Raw genomic sequence first — 24,651 nt, 5'->3', positions numbered from 1 at the left:
TAACTTCTAAATAGACATTTAAAGACTAGATTTACATGTGGATAACATCTTTGTGAACCCAATATCTAATTCATATATAAAATAGACAAAGAGACCAACACCAACACTAATGTACAGAATAAGAAATGTGTTTATTTGCCGTAGACCTCGCTGAAATCAGACATGCTCAGTATCATGCCGACGGTTCTGTTCCCAAGAGGAATGATACGAGCTCAAATCCGCAAGCCGTGTCAAGATAGCCACGAACTTCTTCGAAATACTCCAAGCCGTCAAGCCCGAAAGAATCTCACATCCAACCCGCAGGACCCTTTCCGGACCCTCAGGCCCACATATATCACCAACACCAGTAACGTTCCCTCTCATAGCATGACCCTCCCTTACAAAAAGCTGCACAAGCTCATCATCGCACGGCCGATCAAGATGAATAAAACTCGGTTCATGAAGCTGCCCTGCTCGCGGACTGGACTCATGGGACGTATGCGGGTGACATGATCCATACGCCCACAGCGTCAGAACAGCGATGAATGCTGCGACAGGCTCGTGGAATGCGTTCGTCGAGTAGCGGCGGATATGCCAGAGGGTGACACCGGCGTGAATGATTGATAGCCGGGCTTTGTATTGGTCGTGTTTCATCCAGCGCCAGATGTACTGCCACTCAAGGCTCTGGTGTCGTTTGCCCCAGCGTTGCTTTTCTGTTGCTAGGGAGGTCGCGAGGGAGCGCATTTCGCGGAACGGAGCGAGGAGGAATAGTCGGGCGGTGTGGAGGTGAAGGATGGTTGGGTGCTCGAGACCTGCGGCTTTGGCTACGGTGCTGTTGGCAGTCCAGTGGAGGATGTCTAGGCAGTCGCAGGCGCTGTTGCGCCATTTTGAGTACGAGGGGATTCCTGGGAGCCAGACTGAGCCTGTGGGAATGGCGGTCTCGCACGATTGCTTCTTCGCTGTCGGGTTCCAGAAGGATAGTGGGCGGCGGAAGTAGTCACCCACTTCCCACATTCGGTGGTAGAGAGCGTGGATGAGTAGAATGTGACTGAATTCTCCTATCCCGGATACTACTCTCTTCTCAATGTAGAGGATGTGGACTGCGTCGTATAAGGATTCGTTGGCTATAGAAGTTAGCGATTGGTTGGTTTTTGGATCTGGATAAGATTTACTAAATGACGTCGCGCACAGTGGCTTCCATGTCTCTGCGGAGGATGCTTGCCATAGCTTCTCATGTGCGGGCAATGCAGCTTGTCCGTCATCTAGAGACAACAAAGGTCGATCATCAAAGTAATATGCAAGAGTACAATCCACGAGCTATCACGGTCAGTAAAAGCAAGTTCTCCAATCTTCGACAAAGCTTACCCATATACAATAGCCGGTGCGTCTCCTGACCTCATCTTGAATCCAAGATGTCCAAGCTGCGTCTTGTGACGCCTCATTGAATTTTGTTCGCACCGGTGTCAATAACCTGGAAGTTTTCATGAGTGTCACCAAGTCACCAAAGGTGCTTAAGGCCGAGGCCTTTTCTCGCTCGCTCCTACTATGGAGAAGCCCAATACAATTGAACAACATAGCTTGCAATATCTCAAGAGAAGCCTCACCAGGGCGGCTCCTTTCTTTCTGGTAGGGTAAAATAATTAGCTGGAAAGGAATAAGTAAGAGTTAGAAGACCTTTCTCACCTCAAGATAGATACCCCTCCGAATCAGCTCGTGGAAAGCAGTTGTACACTGTTCTATCTCCGAAATGTGGGACATGTGGCAGCCGAGTGCAATTATTGACAAAGTCAAGAGCCAATGGCTTGTGTTCGGATCAAATTTATGAAGATGCAATATCGGGTAAACGGCCTGAAATGAATCAAAGAAGAAGAAGATAAACTGGTTGCATTCATCCGCGGTGGGAAATCTCTCCGTTTCGAACACCTCAAAAAATGGAGTTTCATTGCAGCATAGTTTGAGGAAATGCCGGTAAATCTCATCGTGGGTGGATGTCTCAATCCGTCGTGCGAACCGGGCTATATCTTCCGATATCTGATCTGTTCGCACTTCGGAGATGATAGGGAAGTCGAACCGGTGCTCGCCATCTTCAATGAGCAGCTGCCTGCTAATATCGACCGGCTCTACCGATTCGCTGGACCAAGGGGTGTGTATCTTTCCGTACTTTGGGAGTCTGGATGGCGCACCATCGATATAGTAGTCTGCTGATCCCTTGGCAGAATGCACTGATTCGGTATGAGGAGAAGGCTCGCTGATACCGTGGGAATATTGATTAGGGCTTCCCATGTGGTTTCCTACAGAAACATGTACGGAGGGTGTCTGGGAGACCCTCTCTGGTTGCAAAGAACTGGTTTGCCCAGCATTGATAACCGGTGGTTGCCACGCCGTCCGGGAGAAGTAGGCACTTGGGCTGAGAGATTGGTTGTATTGCGAGGAAATACCGCTAGACTGCGCGTGGCCATTAGGAGTGCCAGAGAGCAACCCGCCAGGAAGCCAATTTATGGTGGAGAGCATGGACTGGTCAAAGAATGTGGGATCAAACTCTAGCGGTGCCTCCGGATTATTGGCCATGGTCATTTCAATGTCACCTGCTGGGTTCATTTCTGGCTGGATATCCCTCATTTCAGAGTCCAGCTCGTTGGACGAATCAACGGGGAATATCCTATGGATGTCGGAGCTCAAGTTACCATATGTCTGGTTGGTTTCTCTAGGGTAAATCCTTGGTGACACTTTTTCAGACGGCCCTCGTATCTCATTTTGAAGATAGAAACGAGGATTCGAGGCGTCTGCAACGCTATGTGCATTTTGTGGTATTTGTTTTGTGTGATCACTACCGGATGTAGATGATAGATTGAGCGAAGTTTTGGATGATGCCGACTTATGTTGTAGATGTATAGGAAACTGGCCCTGACTAGAAGCTGCGTCCAAATCTCGATGCATGGAGTTGAGGCTGTCGTTCTGTGCCTCAGCCTGTTGCCCCGAATATCTCCTCTCTTTCGCTTTGGACCGTCTTTGCGTGGGGTATTGACATTCGAGCGAGCGAGTATCGCACCGTCCACATGGCGCGCCGCCGCTGCATCTTACTCTTGCAGTTGCACAACTAAAGCACGCTCGGAATGTTTTGACAGTAATCCGATGGGTGCGATCTTTCCCTCCCGTTCCTGGTGCATGGTGACTCAACTCATGTCGATGAAGGGTGTCGCTGGGGGTTGATTAGCGTGTGATTCGACCCAAGCATAGCTATAACCCACACGCGCATACGTTCTTGAAAAATGCCGGCCGCACTGAGCACACTCGAACGGCTTCTCCTTAGTATGACTCCGCAGATGTCGTTTCAAATGCTCCGGTCGCCGGAAGGTACTGCTACACACTGAGCATTGAATGTGACCGGCAACAAATTCGTCTGCATTCTGATCTGTATCTCGAACTTCAGATCTCCCAGGTGTTCCAACCTGAGGATCCTCGGGATTGTCTTTACCCGACATGGCTCCGATTGTGCTTTAGAGGAGCAGATAGCATTTCCACAAGCCAAGCTGATATGTAAGTCACATTGCAGATGCAGACGCAGATGGGGAGGGGGAAGCAAAGCGGAGAACGGATGAATAAATGGCGGCTCGGTTAATTAAAGTCTGGGGTAAATAGTGCGGAGTTGACAGAGTACAATCGTGTTATTAGAAATGTATAAAAAAGTAAAACCAGACATAATATAACATCTGAAAATGATTTAATTGTGATATGTGATTCTATATGTGTGCTCCATAGATGTACACATATAGTCGCGTTGAAGAAACGTGTACGGTCGCGTGCACGGCCATTTCCCGTCGATATTTCCCCCTAAACATCTCAGAAAATAGATCATATCAAAGATCATCCTGGTAATCTTGATTATCTTGAGATAATCCTGGTTTTAACTCTCACCTCCCGCATACCTACCGATTTTTGCGGGGAATCGATTCCATGAATGGCGAGGCCGCTTCCGCGAACCAGCGGTTGGGTGTGGCTCGGAATGACGCTCTACAAGGCGCCACGCTTGCATTCCAACACTCCAGGGCTCCCTCACCCAATGTGAAGGCTGGATCTTCCGCCACTGCTGCAATGGCAAGCGATCGCCGTCCTCTGGGCCGTCAGAGGACTGGATCCGACTCTCCCGAAGTGGGTTCTGTAAAGGATAAGATCGGGAGGTTGGCCAGACCACTCTCACCCCCCGCCAGTACATTATCAAGTGTGAGGGGACGAAATTCAGCCGCCGCTCTCTCCTCGGCCTCCCAAATTGCCGCACGGCTCGCTGCGTCAAGGTCCCCTGCGCGGGACACCAGTGCCCCGTCGACAACTGCAAGACTTGGCGCAGGTGCAGTACTAAGTGCGAGTCGGGTGCCACCCTCGCCAGAAAAGCGACAACTACCAGCACCAACGCCTCGTCGCTTGATCCAGGGGAGCCATAATCCCTTAGATCGCATGCTGCATGAAAATGGCTTAAAGTCTGACTCGCATCTGCCTATCTACGGGCACTCTCCATCCCAACGATCTAGGACAACTCTCGATTATCAGGATAGTCGAGACCCAAGCCCCCATCCCTCCTTAGAATCTCGGAATTCCTCTGTGCCGACGGATGAGTCGAAACCGAAGCTTCCGCCGCGTTTGCCTCCATCACGAGGGTCTATGAGAAACCATGGAGTTGTCGCAGTACGCCGACCATCGACACCGAGCGAGTTATCTATATCAGGCCAGTCACATACGACAAGTTCCTCTAGCATAATAGACGACTCCATCGGCATGAGCGAGGAATCGCTCTCCAATGCTATTATCGCCTCATCCCTGGCATCCGCACGAGCATCTCCATCTATCAGGGTTCCCCCGCCGCTTCCGCCGCAGCGACGAGGGGCACGATCCATTCTACATTTCGCACACCAATCCAAGACAGATCTATCAAGGACACCAAGTCCGTCGAAGAGCATGCCGATGACCCTCCGCGGCATGCCGAAACCCACCGATGCCGACCACCATAAACACAGAAACCCCCTGCACAAACACCCCCACAAACACAAGGAGGGCGACCGTAAGCGCTGGCGACGCGAGATCACCGAGAAGGAACGCAAACGTTACGAAGGTGTTTGGGCGTCTAATAAGGGGCTTCTCATCCCTCCCGATCCCAGTGGAACTGGGCCATGGCCCCCTAATGCCTCAGATATGGTTCTTAACCTGGTGGTTCGGGAGATCTGGTCCCGCAGTCGCCTACCAGAAACGATTTTGGAGCAAGTGTGGGATTTAGTCGATCACCAAAATATCGGACTTTTGGTGCGTGAGGAATTTGTGGTCGGAATGTGGTTGATCGACCAGTTCCTGAAGGGACACAAGCTCCCTGTGAAAGTTCGGGACAGTGTCTGGGATAGCGTGCGGTATGTTGCGGGTATTAAGCTCCCCCTTGGGAAAGGCAAGGCCCACGCTTAAGTCTAATGACGAATCGGATTCTGCACCTGTGGATAATCGATTGACATCGATCGGCAATGCCTAGCATGAACATGTATTCCAAATCATTTACTCCATAATTATATAGCGTATACTACGTATTCCGTATCTTTTTTTTGGAAATAGTTTTAAAGATTCCCCTTATAGAACTTTGAAGTATTTGATATTTGATATTTGATATTTCATATTTCATATTCCAGTGTCCGAATTATTTCCGAACCTCTTAGTGAGAACCTTCGGAGGTTCCTTCCAAGGTTGGAAGAGAAAGCCATGCTGAATAAGCCTGGAGAACTACATCATCGCACTTCTATAGCGCAAGCAATGGTGGATCCACGTGATAACCTGTTTCAGACAGGTAAAATTACATGTTTCTGCCACTCCAAAGTTAATTAATACTAGTATCTTTCGTATCGGTACGTTCACATCCGAACTTTGAAATCCTTAGAACATCAAATTTCCCTTCCTTTCTCTCTCTCTCCATTCCTAGGGACTTATGTGTTGAGAAAGACCAAAAGAATAAACAATAAAATGAAACCCATCATTTTCGAATACCCTATATACACCCTGAATTCTGCCACTATCACTCCAATTTGGGGTTGGACCTGATCGCCTCTTTGCTTAGTTACGAAAAGCAAATCCCGAACCTCCCCACGGCTCGGGATTTGCGAAGATCAAGCAATCACACGGAAGTCTCTATATCAGCGCCCTTTCGGACTTGCGATTTTTATTAAGCCGCAGAATGCTCCATCTCAACTAGTATTCGGTTGCAAAGACACCCAGGAGGTGCAGTTTCAAATTAATGGTTCTGTAGACTATTGGAGGTACACTCAATATTTAGTATCACCATGGTCGATACTTTTCATGATTATAACGGACTGGCCTCGACAGCGCCTCGGTCGGTTCGCAAGAAGTTTGCTAAACCGCCAGTTAAGGTAGCCTGTCTGCCTTGGTGAGCAAATCCCGCGAAGAAAAAAAGAGGAACTTCTCCACTAATCTTATTCTAGTCGGGCTTCGAGAACACGATGTGGCGGCCAGATGCCATGCGCAAATGTACGTGTTATTTGTACTTTGAGTGCTTTTGGAGCTTGTTTATTGTGGATCTGGATTGATCAATGTTCATTGCATGGACTGACATTCACCTTAGTGTGTGAGCAAAGACAGAGAATGCTCTTATTTACCCAGCAAACGAGGCGGGCCACGCAAAAAGAAAGAAAAGTCCTCCCTGTCACCAGAACAGGAATCGACGCAAGATGATGCTCTGTATAATGCTATCCCATCACCCCCGGAGTTTGAAGAACGTATGTCGTCGCCCTCATGTCAAAAAAAAAAAAAAAGGAAAGAAGTGATATACTCACCGAAGTTTAGCACCGGGGATGTTCAACCAAATCGATGACCTCTCTCTGCCTGGAGCAGGTTTGAGGCATCTAGATTTCCAATCCGAAGTTCCGTCTATGTTCCAGAGCTTCTTCGCTGGCGATGGTAGTCAGTCGCACATGCAGGTGCCCTTGATGTCACCGCCCTTGAACAGCGCTCAACCTTTCGTAAGGACCTATGGAAGCGAGCCCGAAATGTAAGTATCTTTCTACAATATGTTCTGTGCATTATCTAACAACCCCAGATTGAATGCCTATTATGACTTCATTCATAACTATTTCCCCATTCTTCCGCCACGGGCATCACCGCCGTGCCGAGATCGGCCTTTGAACTGCTCTGTTCCATGTTCGAGTACATCTGAACCAACGATGATGTACCGGCCCCGTTCGCCTCTAAGTCTTGCCCTATCTGCAGTCTTAGCTTTGATTCCACATCCAAGAGATCTTGAGCCATCATCCGCAGCGTCTGTAATCCAGCGCAGAACGTACGCGCATACTTTTGCCCAACTGGCCCATTCAACTATCGAAACGGAGTGTGATCTTGATATGTCCTCCACTGATCCTGGACAGGCATTGTCTGCCGCACGACCTTTTGTCGGACGGGAAAGATTCCACTCGCAAACTCCGGTGGACTATGAGTGCCTTCTGGCTCTCTTGGTGCTTTCAGTTTATGAATACTCCCAACGCGGTAACTTGCTCAAGATGCGATATCGTGCTGGTCAGGCTCTTGCGATTGCTTTGGATAAGTCACTTCATGCTCAAATGGGGAATGATGAATTTTCAGAAGCTCGACGAAGAGCCTGGTGGATGACGGTTTGTATTCCTCATCTTTCGTTCATTCCTAAACTAATTGTGGTTTAGTATTATTGTGTGATGCAAGGATCTATTGTTAGCACCACGGTGAGTAATATAGCTCTTCGAACATGATCTGGAGCTAATAAAGAAATAGATGCCTGCTATTGTTGTCAATGACCCGCAGTTTACGACTCCATATCCATCGTTTTCATCAGATGCCGAGGTTTGCACTCTAAGACCTCTTGATTACCTTGCATCTGCTAACCGGTCTTCAGGGTTGGTCTATTTTTATACAAGCTCAACAAGTGCTTGTATCAGCAACCCAGTTTATTGGTGATCTGAACAAGTGCCTTGCGTCCCAATCAGGGATGTACTATATGTTCGAACGAATGCAGCAACTCGATGCCTGGACCCACTCCGTGATTGCGCAGGCAGAGCTACTCCCCCTCCTGCCGCAGACATCGGATTTCGGCGATCACAACGAATCCATCACAGCCCAAAGCATACGCGCAATATCCCGAATCAAACTATCCAGGTACGACCCAACCGCCCTCCCATACCTATGTAAATCCAACTAACAAATGGCTCCAGTGCACAAATCAAAACGCACCGCTTCCGAGCCTTCTCCGACATCCCCCTCTTCATCAAAAGACATTGCGACCTGACAGCAGCAAATCAAAGCAGCCCTAACACAACCGTCAGCACCAAACCCACTGGCATCCACAACGTCACCTGCTCTTGCTCAAACCTAAGCACCTTCGAACGAGCAACCTCAACAGAATACATGACCCCATCCGATTCCTCCACCTCGTCAGACATCCATCCGGGAATCAACTCATACGTGCCCCAGTACTCGCAATATCCATTCGCGCCCGGCTTCCCCTACAGCACACAGCAGTCTGCGAAAATCTGCCTCCAGGCCTCGCTCGTCATCTCCCGCATGTTCCACAGTCTGCCTGTCCCACAGCCTCTCTTAGAGCCCCAACAGCAGCAGGGTCGTCCATTACCTCGGACCATGCCCTCTTTCGCATGCTGTCTGATGCAAAGTAGCTATGCCATGTTCATGATCTACTACAAGGCGCGCGTGGCGAAGCAGCTTGCGCCTGACAGCCCGGATAATGAGCATGGCGGAGATTCGACCGGCCAGCTCATTGAGGAACTACGGCAGGGTTTAGAGCGGATTATCGGGGCCGTGTCAAATTATTCGATTGCTTTTGAGGCTTTGGATGGGATGAGAGGTTGGTGTTACTATCTTCATCTGGTATGCTGTTCCCATGCTAACATTATCTTAGATGAAATCGAGGGTGCATACAAAACGGCGTTCCAACTAGCATCCATTTAATGGGGAGGTACTTGTTTTTTCTTTTCTCGGCACTTTCGAGCTTGCCATTCACATTTTTTTATAATGATCCCCTCCTCTCTTTTTACGACTGGATTCTCCACTATTCTTATTTCGTGCTCAATCAGCAGAATCTCGGCGTTTTTTTTTTTGACATCTCAGACATAATACAAATATGATTCCCTTCGTTGGTAGACAGGCTCATATGCATACGGAATAGAACTTGTACCACAATTCGATCACGACTGAGAAGGGCATTATTATCCACTTGCTATACATAAATTTCATAATTGTATTTATATGCAGACGGGCAGCAAGTATTTTAAAGAGAACGTGTATTTCCATCTAATAAACCGCTAATATCAAATCTCCTCTCCATCCAAGCAAGATACTTTCCAATTCTTAATTAACAAGCCTCGCTAGAGCTTGGACCGAATACCTTCTAGTCTAAACTTGACATCTTTCAGAACCTTACTAGAAGGTTTCCAGTCGTCGAATTGCCTGAGCAGTTCCATAGTCTCGTCGTGCAGTTCTTGGCGCACGTATTCCTCTTCCAGAAGACCACGCATGGCGAAGGGGAGAATGTAAGGGTTTGGCGTGACTGAGCTGCTGGCTCGATTGACGCTGAGCAAGGAGTCTGGGACTGAAGAAGTCTCCAGTGCGAATTCTATGGCCATGCTAGAAGGTGATGTTAGTTTTGAACGCGTGTGGAAATTCAAGACTTTTACTTACAAATACACGGCTTCATCGTCGTACAGCCGAGAATGTCCTTCTCCTGAGTATAGACTTCCCGCTAATGGGGTGCTTAGTTCGCGAATTAGACCGTGGTCTGGGATACCAAGGTTGCGAAGCTTGAGGGCGAAGCCAACTAGATGAGAGAGGCTATGTTTTGATATTAGCATTGTTAATCGAGATGGGGTGGGTGAGGGGGTTGCTTACAAGCTTGGGGCGTGGACTCGGCCATCCACGAAGACAGCGCGGTACACGTATGGGTGAGTTATGGGCGAGAAGAGGGAAGACTGGGAGCGAGTTAGCATATTGATAGATGCTTGAATATCAATATATGTACTCACCTCCAGTGAAACGAGTTGGTCATCAATACTTCCAATGTAAGAGATGCGAACACCAAAATTGAGAGCACATTTAAGAGCAGCTTCATACTCTTTCGAGACCTTGCTGAAAGGCAGTGCAAACTCGAACAGCTCTCCAGCCGATCCACTGATCCATCGAGACCGATAATCCGGGAAGGGGCCGAGGTTCACACCTGCCATAGCGCAGATGCCGACTCGTTTGGCGTCAAGACAGCCAAACTGTATCAACTTTGCAACTAGCATAATTGTGACTGGCACACCTTGACTGTGACATGCGAACATGATGAAATCAGCCTTGCGGATCTCCTCCATCCAATTCAGAAGCAGCTTCCACAGGAGATCCACTCGCTCCGATATGCGGCCTTCTCCTTCCAATGCGATCTTTTCAATACCGCAAGAGTAGCCGTGGCTCTCAGTATATTTCCGGATGGCATCTGCTGCCATATTGGAGAACCGAATGGATGTTCCTGTAGGCTGTCCAAGTAAATTTCGAATGAAAGGAGCGGGGAAATATCCATGAACACCAATAGCCAAAGCGTGTCTCACATGCAGTGGATCTCTGACCCTGCTAACATGTCTGAGACCTGGCCCTTTCCCATAATTCAGGAGTCGACCAAGGCTTTGCAAGATGCTAGGCGATTGCTCAAACGCATATGTTTCTTCGAACTTCGGCAGTACTTGGTTGGGGAGAATTTGCTGTAAGTGTTTTGAGGCGATAGTATCGGCGGGTCGAGGTTCAACAGGCGGCATAGACGTAGGAGCGCCTTCAATGCTGGACCCAGATCCATCTTTGAGACGGTTGTCTTTTTGAGGCTTGATTTTGATGCTGCCTTTCTGGGTTATCTTGACATTTGAATCCGTATCTGGTTCAAATGCTGTACGCTTTGATGGTGGGTTGGGTCCCATTGAAGCCTCGATAGCTTCGCCTTCTTGCGGTTTGTCGGAGGGTATATCTTTGTTTGGGTCTTTAGACCAGAATGACCAGCCAGATGATCTCGTAGTCCCGACTGGGGTCTGTGATCCGCCAGCTGGTTCCGTTGGCTCGTCTGGAGGATCTTGTGGTGCCATGTTTGTGTCAGGGGCCTCGGTGGGATTGTGATTTGCGGAAGGGGAGATCGTGGATTCTGTAGATGATGGGTCTTCTTGCTTGCTCGGTGTATTTGTACCATACCACATCTGAAGCCACGATCGCTTCTGGGATGTGGGTGTACCTTCAACAGTATCTTTAGTCTGCTCTGGCTCCGATTCCAGTTCTTCTTCCTGTGCTGTATAGTCTTTCACATTAGGTTGAGCACCCTGCTCTGCCATTTGGTTTTCGGTCAATGGATGATCCACGGCTTGTGTAGATTCTGGGATATCCGCAGCAGCTTCAGGTGTAGCTGATGGTCCATATATCCATGAGAGCCAACCACTAGATTGCTGGGGGCCCTCTGCAGATTCCGCGTGCGATATGATGGAATCGACTTTAGGGGTGGCCGCCTGTTCCTTGGCTGGTTCCTCTAGCGGCTTGGTATCACTCTCGTCGGGTGCTTCTTTGGCGGGTTTCGCCGGTTCTACAGCCCTGGGTTCTTCAGTATCGTCGGCAGCCGTAGTAGAAGCCGAACCATCCGATGCAATGTTGACTCGGGTGATGGTAGCGTCAGCGGGCAGTGACCTGGTGGAGGCGCCCGCTTTTCGCGTAAGTTGAATGGAAGGATGCCGATTCTTTGTTGGGGTATCAAGAAGGGAAGCCGATGAGTTGGCGACGTTCGATGTTACAGCTTTGGCCGCTGAAATGCTCTCACGGGCAACCTCGGTAACTGGGGCTGCTTTAGACACTCTCGCAATGGAAGACCAAGACCCGGGGTACCAGCTCTATATGAACAATAGATGATCAGTAAGAGTGACAAAAAGAGTGTCTATTCTGGTCACAAAGAGCTTACAGCATTGTACCCCCGTGACTGGGAGTCTGAGCGGTCTCGGCCATCACCGCTCAGTCCAGCCGGTGAGTCCACGCCGGAGGGGCTGGTCTTCACTCTCTTGCGAGATCCCTTGGGCGTCATGGAGGTAGGGTGAAAACATCAGGTCTATAGTTAGACGGTCAAACCCAAGTGACAAAGCTTCTACCAAGCGCCACAAGTGACTGGGGGGTGCCTGAGTGATATCACGTCACATGTCTGGCACTGACTTTTGGCCTCAGGCAACAAACTGGAGAACAGGTTCAAAGGCGGTGAGCGATAAGTATTGCAACTTTTTTTTTTCTCGGATCCTCTTCCATAGAAAAAGTATACATTCGTTCTATTTCCCCGGTCATTTTAAAAGGATTTTCTGGTCTATTGAGACTGGCTTTCCTTCAAAATGGCGATCCAGAAAAAGGTATGTTCGGTTTCATCTCAGCTTGCATCACTTCATATACTGACTATTTGCAGCATGGAAAAGGTCGTTTGGATAAGTGGTATCGACTTGCCAAAGAGAAGGGTTACAGAGCCCGTGCCGCGTTCAAGTTGATCCAATTGAATCAGAAGTATGGATTCTTGGAGAAGAGCAGAGTTTGTATCGATCTTTGCGCTGCACCTGGTGTAAGTATCTTCAAATGGCACCTTCTATCCCCAAAGTCTCTCACTAACAGCTGAGCAGTCATGGTGTCAAGTCGCTGCAGAGTACATGCCTGCGCAAAGTCTTATCATTGGTGTCGATCTCTCCCCCATCAAACCAATTCCACGAGCCATTACTTTCCAGAGCGATATCACAACGGACAAGTGTCGCGCAACGATCCGATCTCACATCAAGCACTGGAAAGCAGATGTCGTGCTTCACGATGGTGCCCCCAACGTTGGTGCCGCCTGGGTTCAGGATGCTTTCTCCCAGGCAGAACTGGTTCTGGAGTCCCTGAGACTTGCTACTGATTTCTTGGGCGAGGGCGGAACCTTCGTTACCAAGGTCTTCCGGTCCAAGGATTACAACCCCCTGCTGTGGGTTTTCAAGCAGCTGTTCAATTCCGTTGAGGCAACCAAGCCTCCTTCGTCCCGAAATGTCTCTGCCGAAATTTTCGTCGTTTGCCGCGGATTCAAGGCCCCCAAGCGCATTGACCCGAAGTTCCTCGACCCGAAGCACGTCTTTGCTGAACTTACCGCTCCCACTCCCAACTATGAAGCGAAGGTTTTTAACCCGGAAAAGAAGAAGCGCAAGCGTGAAGGTTACGAAGAAGGAGATTACACCCAACACAAGGAGCTCCCAGTGACGGAATTCATCAACACTACGGATCCTATCTCTATCTTGGGTGGCTACAACAAACTCAGCTTCCAGCAACCACCGGGTGGAGATCTTGCGTTGTCTACGCTGGACCGATTGGAGGAAACAACAGATGAGATCCGAACTTGCTGTGAGGATTTGAAGATCCTGGGCAAAAAGGAGTTCCGCAACTTGCTTAGATGGCGTATCAAGTGTCGTGAGAAGTTCGGACTTGTCATCAAAAAGAAGCCAACCCAAGAAGGCGAGGAAGAAGAAGTGGCCGAGGTGGCCCCCATGGACGAAGAACTGCAGATCCAGGAAGACTTGATCCGCATGCGAGAGGCGCAGACGACCAAGGGCAAGAAGGAAAGGCGCAAGGAGAATGAAAAGAAGCGCAAGGATATCATTCGAATGCAGATGAACATGACCACTCCCATGGAAATTGGTATGGAGCAGCTTGGTATGGGAGGTGACGACACCACGTTCACTTTGAGACGTGTCGACCGGGAGAATGCCAGAGATGCGGTTGTCAATGCTCGTGATCTTCCCGCCGAGAGCGAAAGTGAAAACGAATATGAGTCCGAAACCGAAGAGAGCGACGACGAGGAGGACCGCCTCGAAAGGGAGCTCGACCACATGTACGAACAGTACACCGGCCGCATGGAGGACAAAGATTCGAAATTGCGGGCTAAGAAGACACGCAAGCAATACGAGGTTGACGAGTGGGAGGGCTTTTCTGACAGAGAGAAAGGTAGCAGTGATGAGGAAGAGGAAGAGGAGGATTCTGATGAAGAAACTGCCACTACAAACCAAGCACTTGAGGGTAAGAAACTTTCAAACAATGCCTCTATGTTCTTCGATCAAGATATCTTCGAGGGGCTAGAAGATGGCGAGGAGGAGGAGGAAGAAGAAGAAGAAGATGCACAGGAAGAGGAGGCGGAGGAGGAAGAGGAAGAGAACATCTTTGCGATGGATGAAGATGAGGAGGAAGAGGAGAAGACTCCTGCCCCTAAGCAAAAGAACAATAAGGACGCAAAGAAGAGCGGAAAGAAGAACTCTGTCTGGGTCGATGAGTCCGATGAGAGCGAGGCAGAAGAGACAGGAGAAAAAGATCCGCTAAAAGCGAATGGACAGCTAGGTAAGTTGCAAGTGATGTCAAACATGAAAAAAGCCCGGGCTAACATTTGTTCCTCCCATACAGACATCGATATCATTACCGCAGAAGCCATGGCCCTTGCGCAGTCAATGGCTACTGGAGAAAAGAGGTCGACTGACATTATTGACGATGGCTTCAACCGCTTTGCCTTCCGCGACGTGGATGGCCTTCCCGAATGGTTCCTCGACGACGAGGGCAAACACAGCAAGCCTGTCCGGCCCATCACCAAGGCTGCCGCGGCTGCTATCAGAGAAAAGATGCGTGCCATCAATGCACGCCCGATCAAGAAGGTCATGGAGGCCCAGGGACGCAAGAAGTACAAGGCTGCCCAAAGACTGGAGAAACTGCGCAAGAAGTCAGCACTTCTGGCGGAGGACGATGCTCTCAGCGAGCGGGATAAGGCTGGTGCCATCGCAAGACTGATGAGCAGGGCAACCAAGAAGAAGCCCAAGCAGGAAGTCAAGCTCGTGGTTGCCAAGGGTCCCAATCGTGGTATCTCTGGTCGTCCTAAGGGTGTCAAGGGCAAGTACAAGATTGTTGATGCTCGTATGAAGAAGGATGTTCGTGCAGAGAAGAGACTGGCAAAGAAGAAGTCAGGCAAATAGAGACAGTGTTCATAGTTCAAATGTTTGAATCAGACAATTTACATAGCAAAAATAATTATGATACCCCAGGGTTCATTCTTCCACGAGTACAATCTCAAAATACATGTCAAAATTTCACAATTTCACAATTTGGTGACAATAGTGTTCAATAGCACAATACAAATGTAGATGGATCCATGTAGATACCTATAGAAGACATGCATGAGGCTATAGAAAAAGCGCCAAGGAGAAGTGCCAAGGAACGCGGGATCGCGTGGTTTCCCCGAGTGGCGCCTTAATCGATAAGCCATTCTCTTTTCTTTTCTTCTCCCACTTCCTTCATCTTGCTCGCATTATACTTATATTCTTTGACTCGTTTTATTGCATACCTTGCATACATTATTTCCTTTCTGCATAAGTTTGTTTATATCTCTCCCTATCCATATGGGCTTTTTCGACCACCTTCAGAAAGGAGGGGCCGGGGCCTTCTCTCTACAGCCAAAGAAAGCGCAAATTCGCAAGGTTGTGCAGACTCGACCTGCAGCTCCTACGCGGTCGGTCACACAACCCTCGGATACTCGATCACCCCGAGTCCAGTCCTCGACGGAGCGGAACCGGAAGGCGCAGGCGTTGAAATCTCGATCAGTCTCCAGTGATCTAGAAGCACGCCCAACAAAACGACTGAGTGCTTCCTCTCGCATTCGGAAAAGGCCGACACCCGAGCAACGACTCTCGAGCGACGATGACGCAAGTGATAGTGAGGCCTCCTTCGAAGTGCACAAACGCGCGAGGACCAGCGCCAGCGCCGAACCCGACCCGGAGCGGCGTCTCCGCTCGATGAAAGCGTTTTCGGAAGAAGGATCTCGCCCGTTTAAAATGATACATGCTGCGGATATAACGTCGGGCCAGAAGGCCGGCAAGTTCAAGCCCGCCTTTGGCGCCGAGGGCAAGCCCAAACAGATTCTCCTGCAATACCCCAGTGCTTCCCAGCAGGAGAGGTATGTTACCTAGTTATACTATTCATTTCTGAGTATTGATGTGCTAATTTATTTCTTCGTCAGATATGACTCCGTGGTTCCCCGAGAAAATGACGAATTCCGACCTATCGACGACATTGTTCAGGTCATCGAAACTGTCGCCGATAATTATATCCCCAGCGATGAGGTGGATCAGTTCAACGACGAGACGACCGGGATCAAGCGTCGATTACGCCGGGCTTTGGCTGTAACATCTGAGACCCAATTTCGGGAAGCTGTCGATGATTACAATAAGGCTATCCAGCGGCTAAGGACCAACGGCAGTCTTGCGAAGCATTTAGATGCAACACAAGGCCTTGGTTTACCTTGGGTGGAAAGAATCCTCACTCAAATTTATTCGCGCACGGTATCCCCTCAAGTGGAGTCCCTCCGGCAGTACGAAAATGGCACGGACAACGTCTACGGAGAGCTTCTCCCTCGCTTTATCAGCACAATCTTCAAAGAGACCAAGCTCAAATCGGGCCAGGTCTTCGTCGATCTTGGCTCGGGCGTAGGTAATGTCGTCCTTCAGGCGGCACTTGAGGTTGGCTGTGAGAGTTGGGGTTGTGAGATGATGTCAAATGCATGTGATTTGGCAGATTTGCAGCAATCCGAGTTCAAGGCCCGATGCCGGCTATGGGGAATTGCACCAGGCAAAACTCATCTTGTTCGAGGTGATTTCCTTGAGCAGGAGAGTATCACCAGCGTCTTGAAGCGGGATGATGTGGTGCTCATCAACAACCAAGCTTTCACCCCACAACTGAACAATGAGCTGATCAACCACTTTTTGGATATGAAAGAAGGCTGCAAAATTGTCTCACTCAAGTCTTTTGTTCCTGCTGGTCACAAAATCCAATCTCGCAACCTGAACTCTCCGATCAATCTCCTCAAGGTCGAGCAGAAAAATTACTGGTCGAACAACGTCAGCTGGACCGACGTTGGTGGTACATATTTCATTGCGACTAAAGACAGCTCTCGGCTAAAAGCCTTCATTGACAATACGCCATAGTCTTCGATGGCTTCTTGGTTTGATATCTTGGCATGGCACATACATCTTTCCTTTTTGGTACTTTTGTATATTACATTGTCCGTTCTTGGATATACGTCCCCTGTTGAGTTTTTTGTATGATACCATTTTCCGACAATCTGACTTGTACAAAACGGATTGTCTCTTCAAGTTCAAGCGCTTATTGTAGAAACTTGGTTTAGGCTCGCCGTGTCTCAATATTCAGAACTACCTAGTCTAGATGAATGTATGAGGTAGGCATTCCATTGGGCGTGTCAGCAGTTGCCACGCAATCTATCCAGGCGGGGTGGACCTAAAGATCAACGCTGTGGATCATGAGCATTTGTACCTGCACTTGCACTTGCACCTGCAGAAATCAGTTTTCGTTTTTCTTTTCTTTTTTCTGGCTTCGCAAATATCTGATCTATGAGGTACGTGTCAGAGTATACATGTCGATTTTTGAACTTTTAACGATACAATTCTCCAAATTTTGAAGATTCACGATGTCTGAAGATCCTCCGCCAGCCTCGGCATTCAATGCCCTCGTTTTAGACCTTGGAGGGGTATTTATCAAGACCCCTCCTCGGGTTTCTAGCAACAAATCCATCCCATCTTTCAAACGTTTCACCTCAACCTTAGTGTGGATGCAGTATGAATGTGGCAAGATCGAAGAAACCAAATGCTACGAGCTCCTTGGGAAGCAATTCAACTTCAATCCATCGGAGCTCAGCGAAGCAATTGCTCTTGCACGCACCACGGTCGAATATGATGAGCAGATGGTATCATGGATCCAAGCTCTGCGAGAAGACCAACCCTCGCTGAGAATCGTCGCCATGTCGAACATCTCCGAGCCTGACTTTGTTGCCCTTCATGCTCGATGGGGTCCTACATTCTGGTCATTGTTTGACGAAGTTTTCACTTCATCTGCTGTCGGGATGCGGAAGCCCAATTTGGGCTTTTATCAGCATGTCTTGAAGTCCACTGGGATAGATCCCCAGAAGACTATCTTTGTAGATGACAATTTACAGAACGTTATCTCTGCTGGGTCTTTGGGAATACATGGTATTGTATTCGAGGGTGCATCTGTGTTAGCTTGGACCGTTAGAAATCTCCTATGTGACCCAATTGTGCGTGGAAAGGCCTTCTTGCAAGAAAACGCAAAGCAGCTGCATTCATTCACAGAGTGTGGTATTCCAGTGTTGGAGAACTATGTTCAAATGTTGATATTGGAGGCTACGGGCGATGAGTATGGCTACCCCCATGCTTATCCTCAAGAAACGCATAGCTAACCATTTAAAAAGGGAACTTGTTATTTTGAACAAGCCCGATTATCACCAAGGAGAATTTTGGAATTTCTATATCGGTACGCCATTTGGATCACTCGGCTCGACGATCATGTACTAATAGAAGATGAAGAAACCCCTCGTTTTGCTCCAGAAAGTGTACCCGATGACAATGATACCACTTCATTGGGCATGCAAATTATCAAATACGACGACGCGGTTGCACACTCCATTCTTGATCAGATGCTCGGTTGGATGAACGAAGACGGCATAATTGACGTAAGTATACCCTTTCTACTCCAGCATTTCTATGCTGTTTTCTTATATTATCATGTTTTAGATGTGGCACGACCGCAACAGGCCAAGATTTGATCCCATCGTCAGTGTGAACATGTGCACTTCATTCTATCTTTATCAGCGAGGACATCAAGTTGAGGATATGCTCAACTGGGTCCGCAACATCCTGTACCACAGAGCATATACAAAGGGCACGTACTATTTCCGCTGTCCGGATTGGTTCTTGTTCTATGTGAACCGGTTGCTTGTGGTTTCAAAGTCCCCGAGTCTGATGGAATCGATTGGGCCACTACTGAAGGAGAGAGTGCAGGAGCGTATTGGAATCGCCGGTGACAGTGTTGCCCTGGCAATGCGGCTTATCGCATGCAACTCGATGGGGGTATACAATTATCAGGACTCTGAGGCACTCAAGGAATTGCAAAAGGATGATGGCGGTTGGGAGGCTAGCTACTTGTATAGCTATCCCATCATAGGGAAAAAGATCATGAACCGCGGGCTTGGTACAGCACTTGCTGTTCAGGCACTCAGTGGAAGGATCAGCGAGCCCTGAAATAGGCTGCATGATCATGTATATAGCACTTTCACATTTTATCTAAGTTGCTAATATCACGATTCAATATCTAAGTGTCACAGAAGCTATTCTCCGGTCTCTTCTAGCAACCTTTCCCTGTCACCTGATCGGTGTATTGAGACTAGTCAGGAATACTTCGATGCATCATTCATGGCCTCAGCCTCTTGACCCATTCTGGCCATCCAACGATCAACCAGGTCTTGATTCTCAGTTTTAAGTCGAGTTGATCGTTCTTCTGCCATATTAAGTTGAAGGTTTAGTGTCGCCAGTTCATCTTGGAAGTCCTGCAGAAATGCACATAATTCATGTTAGCCACTTTCCCTCACTCACCACTGCGTGATTGGAAAGCCTATGTAAATATCAAAGCATCCTACCTCTAGCAGCTTGGCCTTCCCTTTCAGCTCCGCATCTCTGTCTTTCAATCGTAGCTTTAGATGTGCTCTCTCGGTTTCCAAGGCGTTGATTCGTCGACCCTCTTGCGAACTCTTTTTGCGAAGTGTCTCCACTTCCGTATTCACTCGGTTCAAGCGATCTTGTAGTTCTAAGCGGGATCGCTGTGCTTCAGACAGGTCTGCACGGGTAGTATTGAGAAGATCGGTTGGGGTGGAAACCAGCTCAGTCGATCGTTGCTTTCTAGATGGTGCAACTATAGGAGATGGCACAGTGTGTTGAGATTCTCTCTGTAATGTTGTAGGACTGCCGCATTTTGCTGTTGTTGCTAGTTTGCTGGTACGATCTGCAAGCTGGGCATCTAGATTTGGTAAATGATGTCAGTCGCAATCGCTCAACAAAGAGCTTCAATGATAGACTGACAAGCATCGTAAAGAGTAGCATTTGCTTTCTCTCGTTGGTCTCGGACTGTCAGGGCAGCCAAGTACTCCTCCCTCCAGTGGGCCATAAGCCTTCCCAAGCAAGGGATGTACCTGAATGTGATGGAGTGGAGTTGGTTGCCGCCTCGGGAGCGAGATGCGGTGCTAATCGTTATCAATTGCCCACCGCCCGCTCCACCGCCCAGGCCTCATGCATCATCGAACCCGGCTACAACCCGACCCCAACTCTCCTGACTTGTCCTTATCTGTTCTATAAAGACTTAGTAAAGACTGATCACAAGTCTTTACTTGATATTGAATTTCCCACTTATCCTACATCCATTTACACTCGGTCACTTGGCCAGTTCCCAATCATGGCGTCAAGGAAGAAGGTCCTCCTTAAGGTACAATCTCCGCACCTGCTCCGTGTGACGAGCACCGAATGCTTCAAAAAGGGGTCTTTTTGCTGATTAGCGCGTTTCTGGAAATCTAGGTTATTATCCTTGGTGACAGCGGTGTGGGGAAAACAAGTTTGATGAACCAATATGTCAGTTCAACCTCGCCCCCAAGCAGTGCTCTACAGCCGTACCGCGGTCGGTCAACGAATACCTATAACCGCTAACACGCAATTTTCCGATATGAATAGGTCAATAAGAAATTCAGTGGAAGCTACAAAGCCACTATCGGAGCTGATTTCCTCACAAAGGAAGTTCTTGTCGACGACCGACTGGTAACAATGCAGGTAAGGCGTTGGAGACTCTAGCACAATCATGGTGAGGGGCAATAGTTGACTCTAAGGTGTTAGATTTGGGATACTGCAGGCCAAGAACGCTTCCAGTCGTTGGGAGTCGCCTTCTACCGTGGAGCCGACTGCTGCGTCCTGGTCTACGATGTTAACAACTCCAAGAGTTTCGAGGCTCTCGACAGCTGGCGGGATGAGTTCCTGATCCAGGCTAGCCCGAGAGATCCAGAGAGTTTCCCATTCGTAAGTGGCGTTCCCACATTCCTTTTCCTCATCTCGTGCGCCACAGCAGCAGGCAAGAATGATATGTTGGTCCGTGCTGATGGTTATGTGCAGGTTGTCATCGGTAACAAGATTGATGTAGAGGAGAGCAAGCGTATGATCTCCTCAAAACGGGCCATGACTTTCTGTCAGTCGAAGGGTAACATTCCCTACTTCGAGACCAGTGCCAAGGAAGCTGTCAATGTCGAACAGGCGTTTGAAGGTGAGTCAAATTCCACCTACCTGTTCTCTTCCAAGGTTGCTAATTATTATCTAGTCATCGCACGGAGTGCACTTGCCCAGGAAGAGGCTGAGGAATTCAGCGGTGAATTCAGCGACCCAATCAACATCCATCTAGACAATGACCGTGATGGATGTGCCTGTTGATATACCCTTGCAATTCCCATGATGTTCCAGCGACCTATTTCCTTTGTTTTCCTTTTTCCTCCTACTATTTGGTTGGTCTCCGGTCCTGAGTCTGTAGAGAAGACCTTGAGGTTTTGATTTGGATTATTTTGCCCTTCCCCCGGTGTCCTGTAGATGTCTTAGTTTCAATTGTGGAATCCACCTGAGAGAAAAACATCGTGCTCAAACTTTTCTCGGTTCGGTTTTATGCAGATAATGTCTTTGTTGGGCTAATGCAATACCATCGTGAATCTTCCGTAATAGGCAGTTGGTCGCGGCTATTTTATAACTATCAGATGATCTATATATGTATCATCATCAGGACAAATTCCTCTTAATAACAGCCATTGGACATGAGTGCATATTACATGTAGCTGATGGTAATGACTTATGTTTTACAATAAATTGTGCGGAGTCAATGACAGCGTCAAATGATATCGGCGACTTCATTTCTCCCCACCCGGACCCTTATCTCGCCAATGCTTGGCATCTAGCCCCGTGTTCTCTTCGCTCGCATACCTTTAGGCAGGAAGTCTCGTGACGGCTATTTGTCTCTGAACCGGGGATCTATTGCTCGTTGTGCTTCAGATGACAACAGCCCGACTAATACCCCTTCCAACCCGGCATCCTCGGCTACAAACGTAGCGATTGCGACATCGGCAACACGAGGTTCGCCAGATTACACCCTGAGGAGTCGCGCAAATCTGCCTTCTCTTACAAACAACCATAATCACTATGACCTCGGCCACACACGAGGGGCCCGGCACGATGCCACTGGGAATAGCGCGGCGAACATTAGGAATCATCCTGCTCCTGGTGGTGGTTGTGCTATGGACAACCTCGAATTTCCTTGGAAGTGTATGCGCGCCCTCATTTTGAAAAGTCCTAACGCAAAAGGCATATATTGTTGCAAACATTTGGCTAATACACGGCGAATACTATCCAGACCATCTTTGCCGACAAAACATACCCGAAACCTTTCTTCGTAACTTATACGAATACCTCCATGTTCATGATGCCCCTCCTTTTAATCGTCGCTCGTCGAACATGGGCTCTTTGGCGCCTCGGGAAACTCTCTCAGATCACTTCTATAAAGAGCTTTTTGAATCATTTAGATTCACATGACCCCGAGGCCGAGGAGGAGAGCATACTACACAGCGGCTCCGATGAAGAAGATGGGCGATTCGCGCCGGAGAGACAGGATCCTCCAAACGGAAAGCTAGGGCTCAAAGCAACAGCTAAACTCAGTATTCAGTTTTGTCTTCTCTGGGTAAGCACACAACCTTGAGATTTGGATACATGATCAGCTGGCTAACCTATCATAGTTTACTGTATGTCGTATACCTCACAATGTGGTAGCTTATGTGTTGGAAGTGAACTAACCAAAGCTTCTTTGGATAGGCAAATTACTTCGCCATGGGGTGCCTCCAATTTACGTCAGTTGGAAGCACAACCATTCTGACTTCTACCAGTGGTAAGGATTCCCTTGTTTAGATGTGTTCAAAATACGGTTCTCATCCTCACTATTCTAGGTGTATGGACCATGGTTTTTGGCGCACTGCTCCGTGTTGAGAAATTCACCATGCGCAAATTCATGGGTGTCATGGCTTCTCTAATTGGTATTATCCTAATTTCGCGCGTCGATCTCTCCAAGTCAGACACAGGCGACGCTACAGATGGCAGTGAAGGTTCATTCCCACACAAATCCTCCGGTGAGATTGCCCTTGGCGATGCCATGGCGGCGTTCAGCGCCATTCTATATGGTCTTTACACCGTCGTGATGAAGAAACAAGTTGGCGACGAGTCCCGGGTAAACATGCCACTTTTCTTCGGACTGGTTGGATTTTTCAACATTATCTTCCTGTGGCCTGGTTTCTTCGTCATGCACTGGACGGGTTTGGAGCCCTTCTCTTTGCCCGAAACGTCGCGAGTGTGGTCAATCATTTTGGTATGACTCCGAGCCCCCTTGCTCGCCTTTCATTATTTAGCTAACCTCATGCCTATCAGATTAACGCATTTGCATCATTCATCTCTGATATTGCTTGGGCTTACGCTATGCTTCTTACCACACCGCTCATTGTGACCGTCGGGCTCAGTATGACCATCCCACTCTCCCTGATTGGACAGATGGTCCTACAGTCACAATACTCTAGCCCTATGTACTGGGTCGGAGCAGCTATCGTGTTCTTGTCGTTCTTGGTTGTGCAACACGAGAGCAAGCCTCAAGATGATCTCACCACTACTGATGGAGCAGGCGGGTCCTTCTCGGGTGAGTATAACAGCATTCCCGTTGAAGAAGAGGAAATGCGTTAGTTTGAGCTTTAGGCGGTTTTAGTATTTATCGCTACACGTTTATCGTAGCCTGTTCACATAACAATTTCGGTATCCTCTCCAGTTACCCTTGGCTACCATACCTAGCAAAATGTTTGGTATTCCCAATATAGATCATAGAATTATTCAACAACATTCTCATTACTATACTTCCACGCATGCACTTCGGTCGACCTCTCCACGAAATGTGTCATCCAACTGTAGATGGATGATTTGCAGAGTCCTGGTTAACTTCAGAGTCACAAATGTGATCTCTCACATTTGAGATTGGGAGGTTTCAGCCAAGACCGACGGGCAAAAGCTTAGTCTGACTAAGACAAACTTTGTGATGAAAGTCGCACCTTAAAGCCATATATATATGTGTAACATTTCAATAAATATCTAGAATAACTATAAACAAGAATAGTCGGTATAACCTATGATGGGTGGCACAATTTTGATATGGACTTGGGGGTATATATATCCACATGGATTCGTTTTCTGTGTCTGTACACATCACACTTCTCGCATTTGAGGTTTTGATTTTGAAACTCCCGAGTTAGCCATCACCCTACACTCCTATAGTTTAGGATGACACCACTGAAGGGTCGTGCCGTCCTATTTCCCCCGCGGACAGACATATGATACACACCACGCGGGTCGAATATCTTTACATCGAGGTATTTGAAATAGCCGAAATTCGCCCTCAAAAGGCCCGGGTGTAGACCATAGTCTAGAGCAAAGAAACTGTAGAAGATTGTATGTCTCCAACAGAGCACTGCATAGATAGAAAGGGTTGAACATGATGTTTCTTATCTGCATTATATATTATGCAATAGAGTACTACAGCCTGAAGCAATATGGTACATAATAGGTGCTCATTATAGACACTAAAGTAGAAGAAGACAGAGGACAGACAAGGGAGAATACCAGACTCGGCAGTGAGAAGGAGGCATAGATG

The 24,651-nt window shown here is 48.3% G+C and overlaps 9 protein-coding genes across 9 annotated transcripts; 6 read left to right on the top strand and 3 right to left on the bottom strand.

Moving 5' to 3' along the window:
* Positions 1-156: 156 nt before the first annotated feature.
* On the bottom strand, positions 157-2,780 carry PEX2_087060 (uncharacterized protein; the record flags this gene model as incomplete). Its single annotated transcript, XM_016745976.1, has 5 exons — positions 157-1,103; positions 1,152-1,296; positions 1,345-1,602; positions 1,663-2,638; positions 2,707-2,780. The coding sequence occupies 5 exons, from the start codon at positions 2,778-2,780 to the stop codon at positions 157-159; spliced, it is 2,400 nt and encodes a 799-aa protein (XP_016601581.1).
* A 1,153-nt stretch (positions 2,781-3,933) lies between these two features.
* On the top strand, positions 3,934-5,424 carry irs4 (the record flags this gene model as incomplete). Its single annotated transcript, XM_016745975.1, has 1 exon — positions 3,934-5,424. The coding sequence occupies one exon, from the start codon at positions 3,934-3,936 to the stop codon at positions 5,422-5,424; it is 1,491 nt and encodes a 496-aa protein (XP_016601580.1).
* An 863-nt stretch (positions 5,425-6,287) lies between these two features.
* PEX2_087040 (uncharacterized protein) lies at positions 6,288-8,952 on the top strand (the record flags this gene model as incomplete). Its single annotated transcript, XM_016745974.1, has 10 exons — positions 6,288-6,391; positions 6,447-6,492; positions 6,587-6,740; positions 6,808-7,012; positions 7,061-7,628; positions 7,677-7,715; positions 7,765-7,833; positions 7,886-8,145; positions 8,202-8,848; positions 8,903-8,952. The coding sequence occupies 10 exons, from the start codon at positions 6,288-6,290 to the stop codon at positions 8,950-8,952; spliced, it is 2,142 nt and encodes a 713-aa protein (XP_016601579.1).
* A 416-nt stretch (positions 8,953-9,368) lies between these two features.
* On the bottom strand, positions 9,369-12,082 carry PEX2_087030 (uncharacterized protein; the record flags this gene model as incomplete). Its single annotated transcript, XM_016745973.1, has 5 exons — positions 9,369-9,627; positions 9,682-9,831; positions 9,889-9,968; positions 10,023-11,894; positions 11,963-12,082. The coding sequence occupies 5 exons, from the start codon at positions 12,080-12,082 to the stop codon at positions 9,369-9,371; spliced, it is 2,481 nt and encodes an 826-aa protein (XP_016601578.1).
* Positions 12,083-12,377: 295 nt separating this feature from the next.
* On the top strand, positions 12,378-15,011 carry spb1 (rRNA methyltransferase spb1; the record flags this gene model as incomplete). The annotated part of the gene is made up of 4 exons (XM_016745972.1): positions 12,378-12,395; positions 12,449-12,598; positions 12,657-14,388; positions 14,452-15,011. The coding sequence occupies 4 exons, from the start codon at positions 12,378-12,380 to the stop codon at positions 15,009-15,011; spliced, it is 2,460 nt and encodes an 819-aa protein (XP_016601577.1).
* A 423-nt stretch (positions 15,012-15,434) lies between these two features.
* Positions 15,435-17,015, top strand: dot1 (histone methyltransferase DOT1; the record flags this gene model as incomplete). Its single annotated transcript, XM_016745971.1, has 2 exons — positions 15,435-15,988; positions 16,052-17,015. 2 exons carry the CDS (start codon positions 15,435-15,437, stop codon positions 17,013-17,015), a joined length of 1,518 nt encoding a protein of 505 aa, XP_016601576.1.
* A 500-nt stretch (positions 17,016-17,515) lies between these two features.
* PEX2_087000 (HAD family hydrolase) lies at positions 17,516-19,142 on the top strand (the record flags this gene model as incomplete). Its single annotated transcript, XM_016745970.1, has 4 exons — positions 17,516-18,258; positions 18,314-18,375; positions 18,420-18,574; positions 18,636-19,142. The coding sequence occupies 4 exons, from the start codon at positions 17,516-17,518 to the stop codon at positions 19,140-19,142; spliced, it is 1,467 nt and encodes a 488-aa protein (XP_016601575.1).
* Positions 19,143-19,288: 146 nt separating this feature from the next.
* On the bottom strand, positions 19,289-20,061 carry PEX2_086990 (ATG16 family protein; the record flags this gene model as incomplete). The annotated part of the gene is made up of 3 exons (XM_016745969.1): positions 19,289-19,447; positions 19,538-19,914; positions 19,977-20,061. The coding sequence occupies 3 exons, from the start codon at positions 20,059-20,061 to the stop codon at positions 19,289-19,291; spliced, it is 621 nt and encodes a 206-aa protein (XP_016601574.1).
* A 285-nt stretch (positions 20,062-20,346) lies between these two features.
* Positions 20,347-23,693, top strand: PEX2_086980 (Drug/metabolite transporter; the record flags this gene model as incomplete). The annotated part of the gene is made up of 10 exons (XM_016745968.1): positions 20,347-20,376; positions 20,619-20,714; positions 20,778-21,198; positions 21,253-21,351; positions 21,969-22,238; positions 22,496-22,650; positions 22,706-22,711; positions 22,782-22,854; positions 22,913-23,328; positions 23,388-23,693. 10 exons carry the CDS (start codon positions 20,347-20,349, stop codon positions 23,691-23,693), a joined length of 1,872 nt encoding a protein of 623 aa, XP_016601573.1.
* Positions 23,694-24,651: the final 958 nt, after the last annotated feature.

This window comes from Penicillium expansum (assembly GCF_000769745.1).
Source record: "Penicillium expansum strain MD-8 chromosome Unknown contig294, whole genome shotgun sequence".
NCBI classification, from domain to species: domain Eukaryota; kingdom Fungi; phylum Ascomycota; class Eurotiomycetes; order Eurotiales; family Aspergillaceae; genus Penicillium; species Penicillium expansum.
This window is presented reverse-complemented; position numbering and strand designations above follow the sequence as displayed.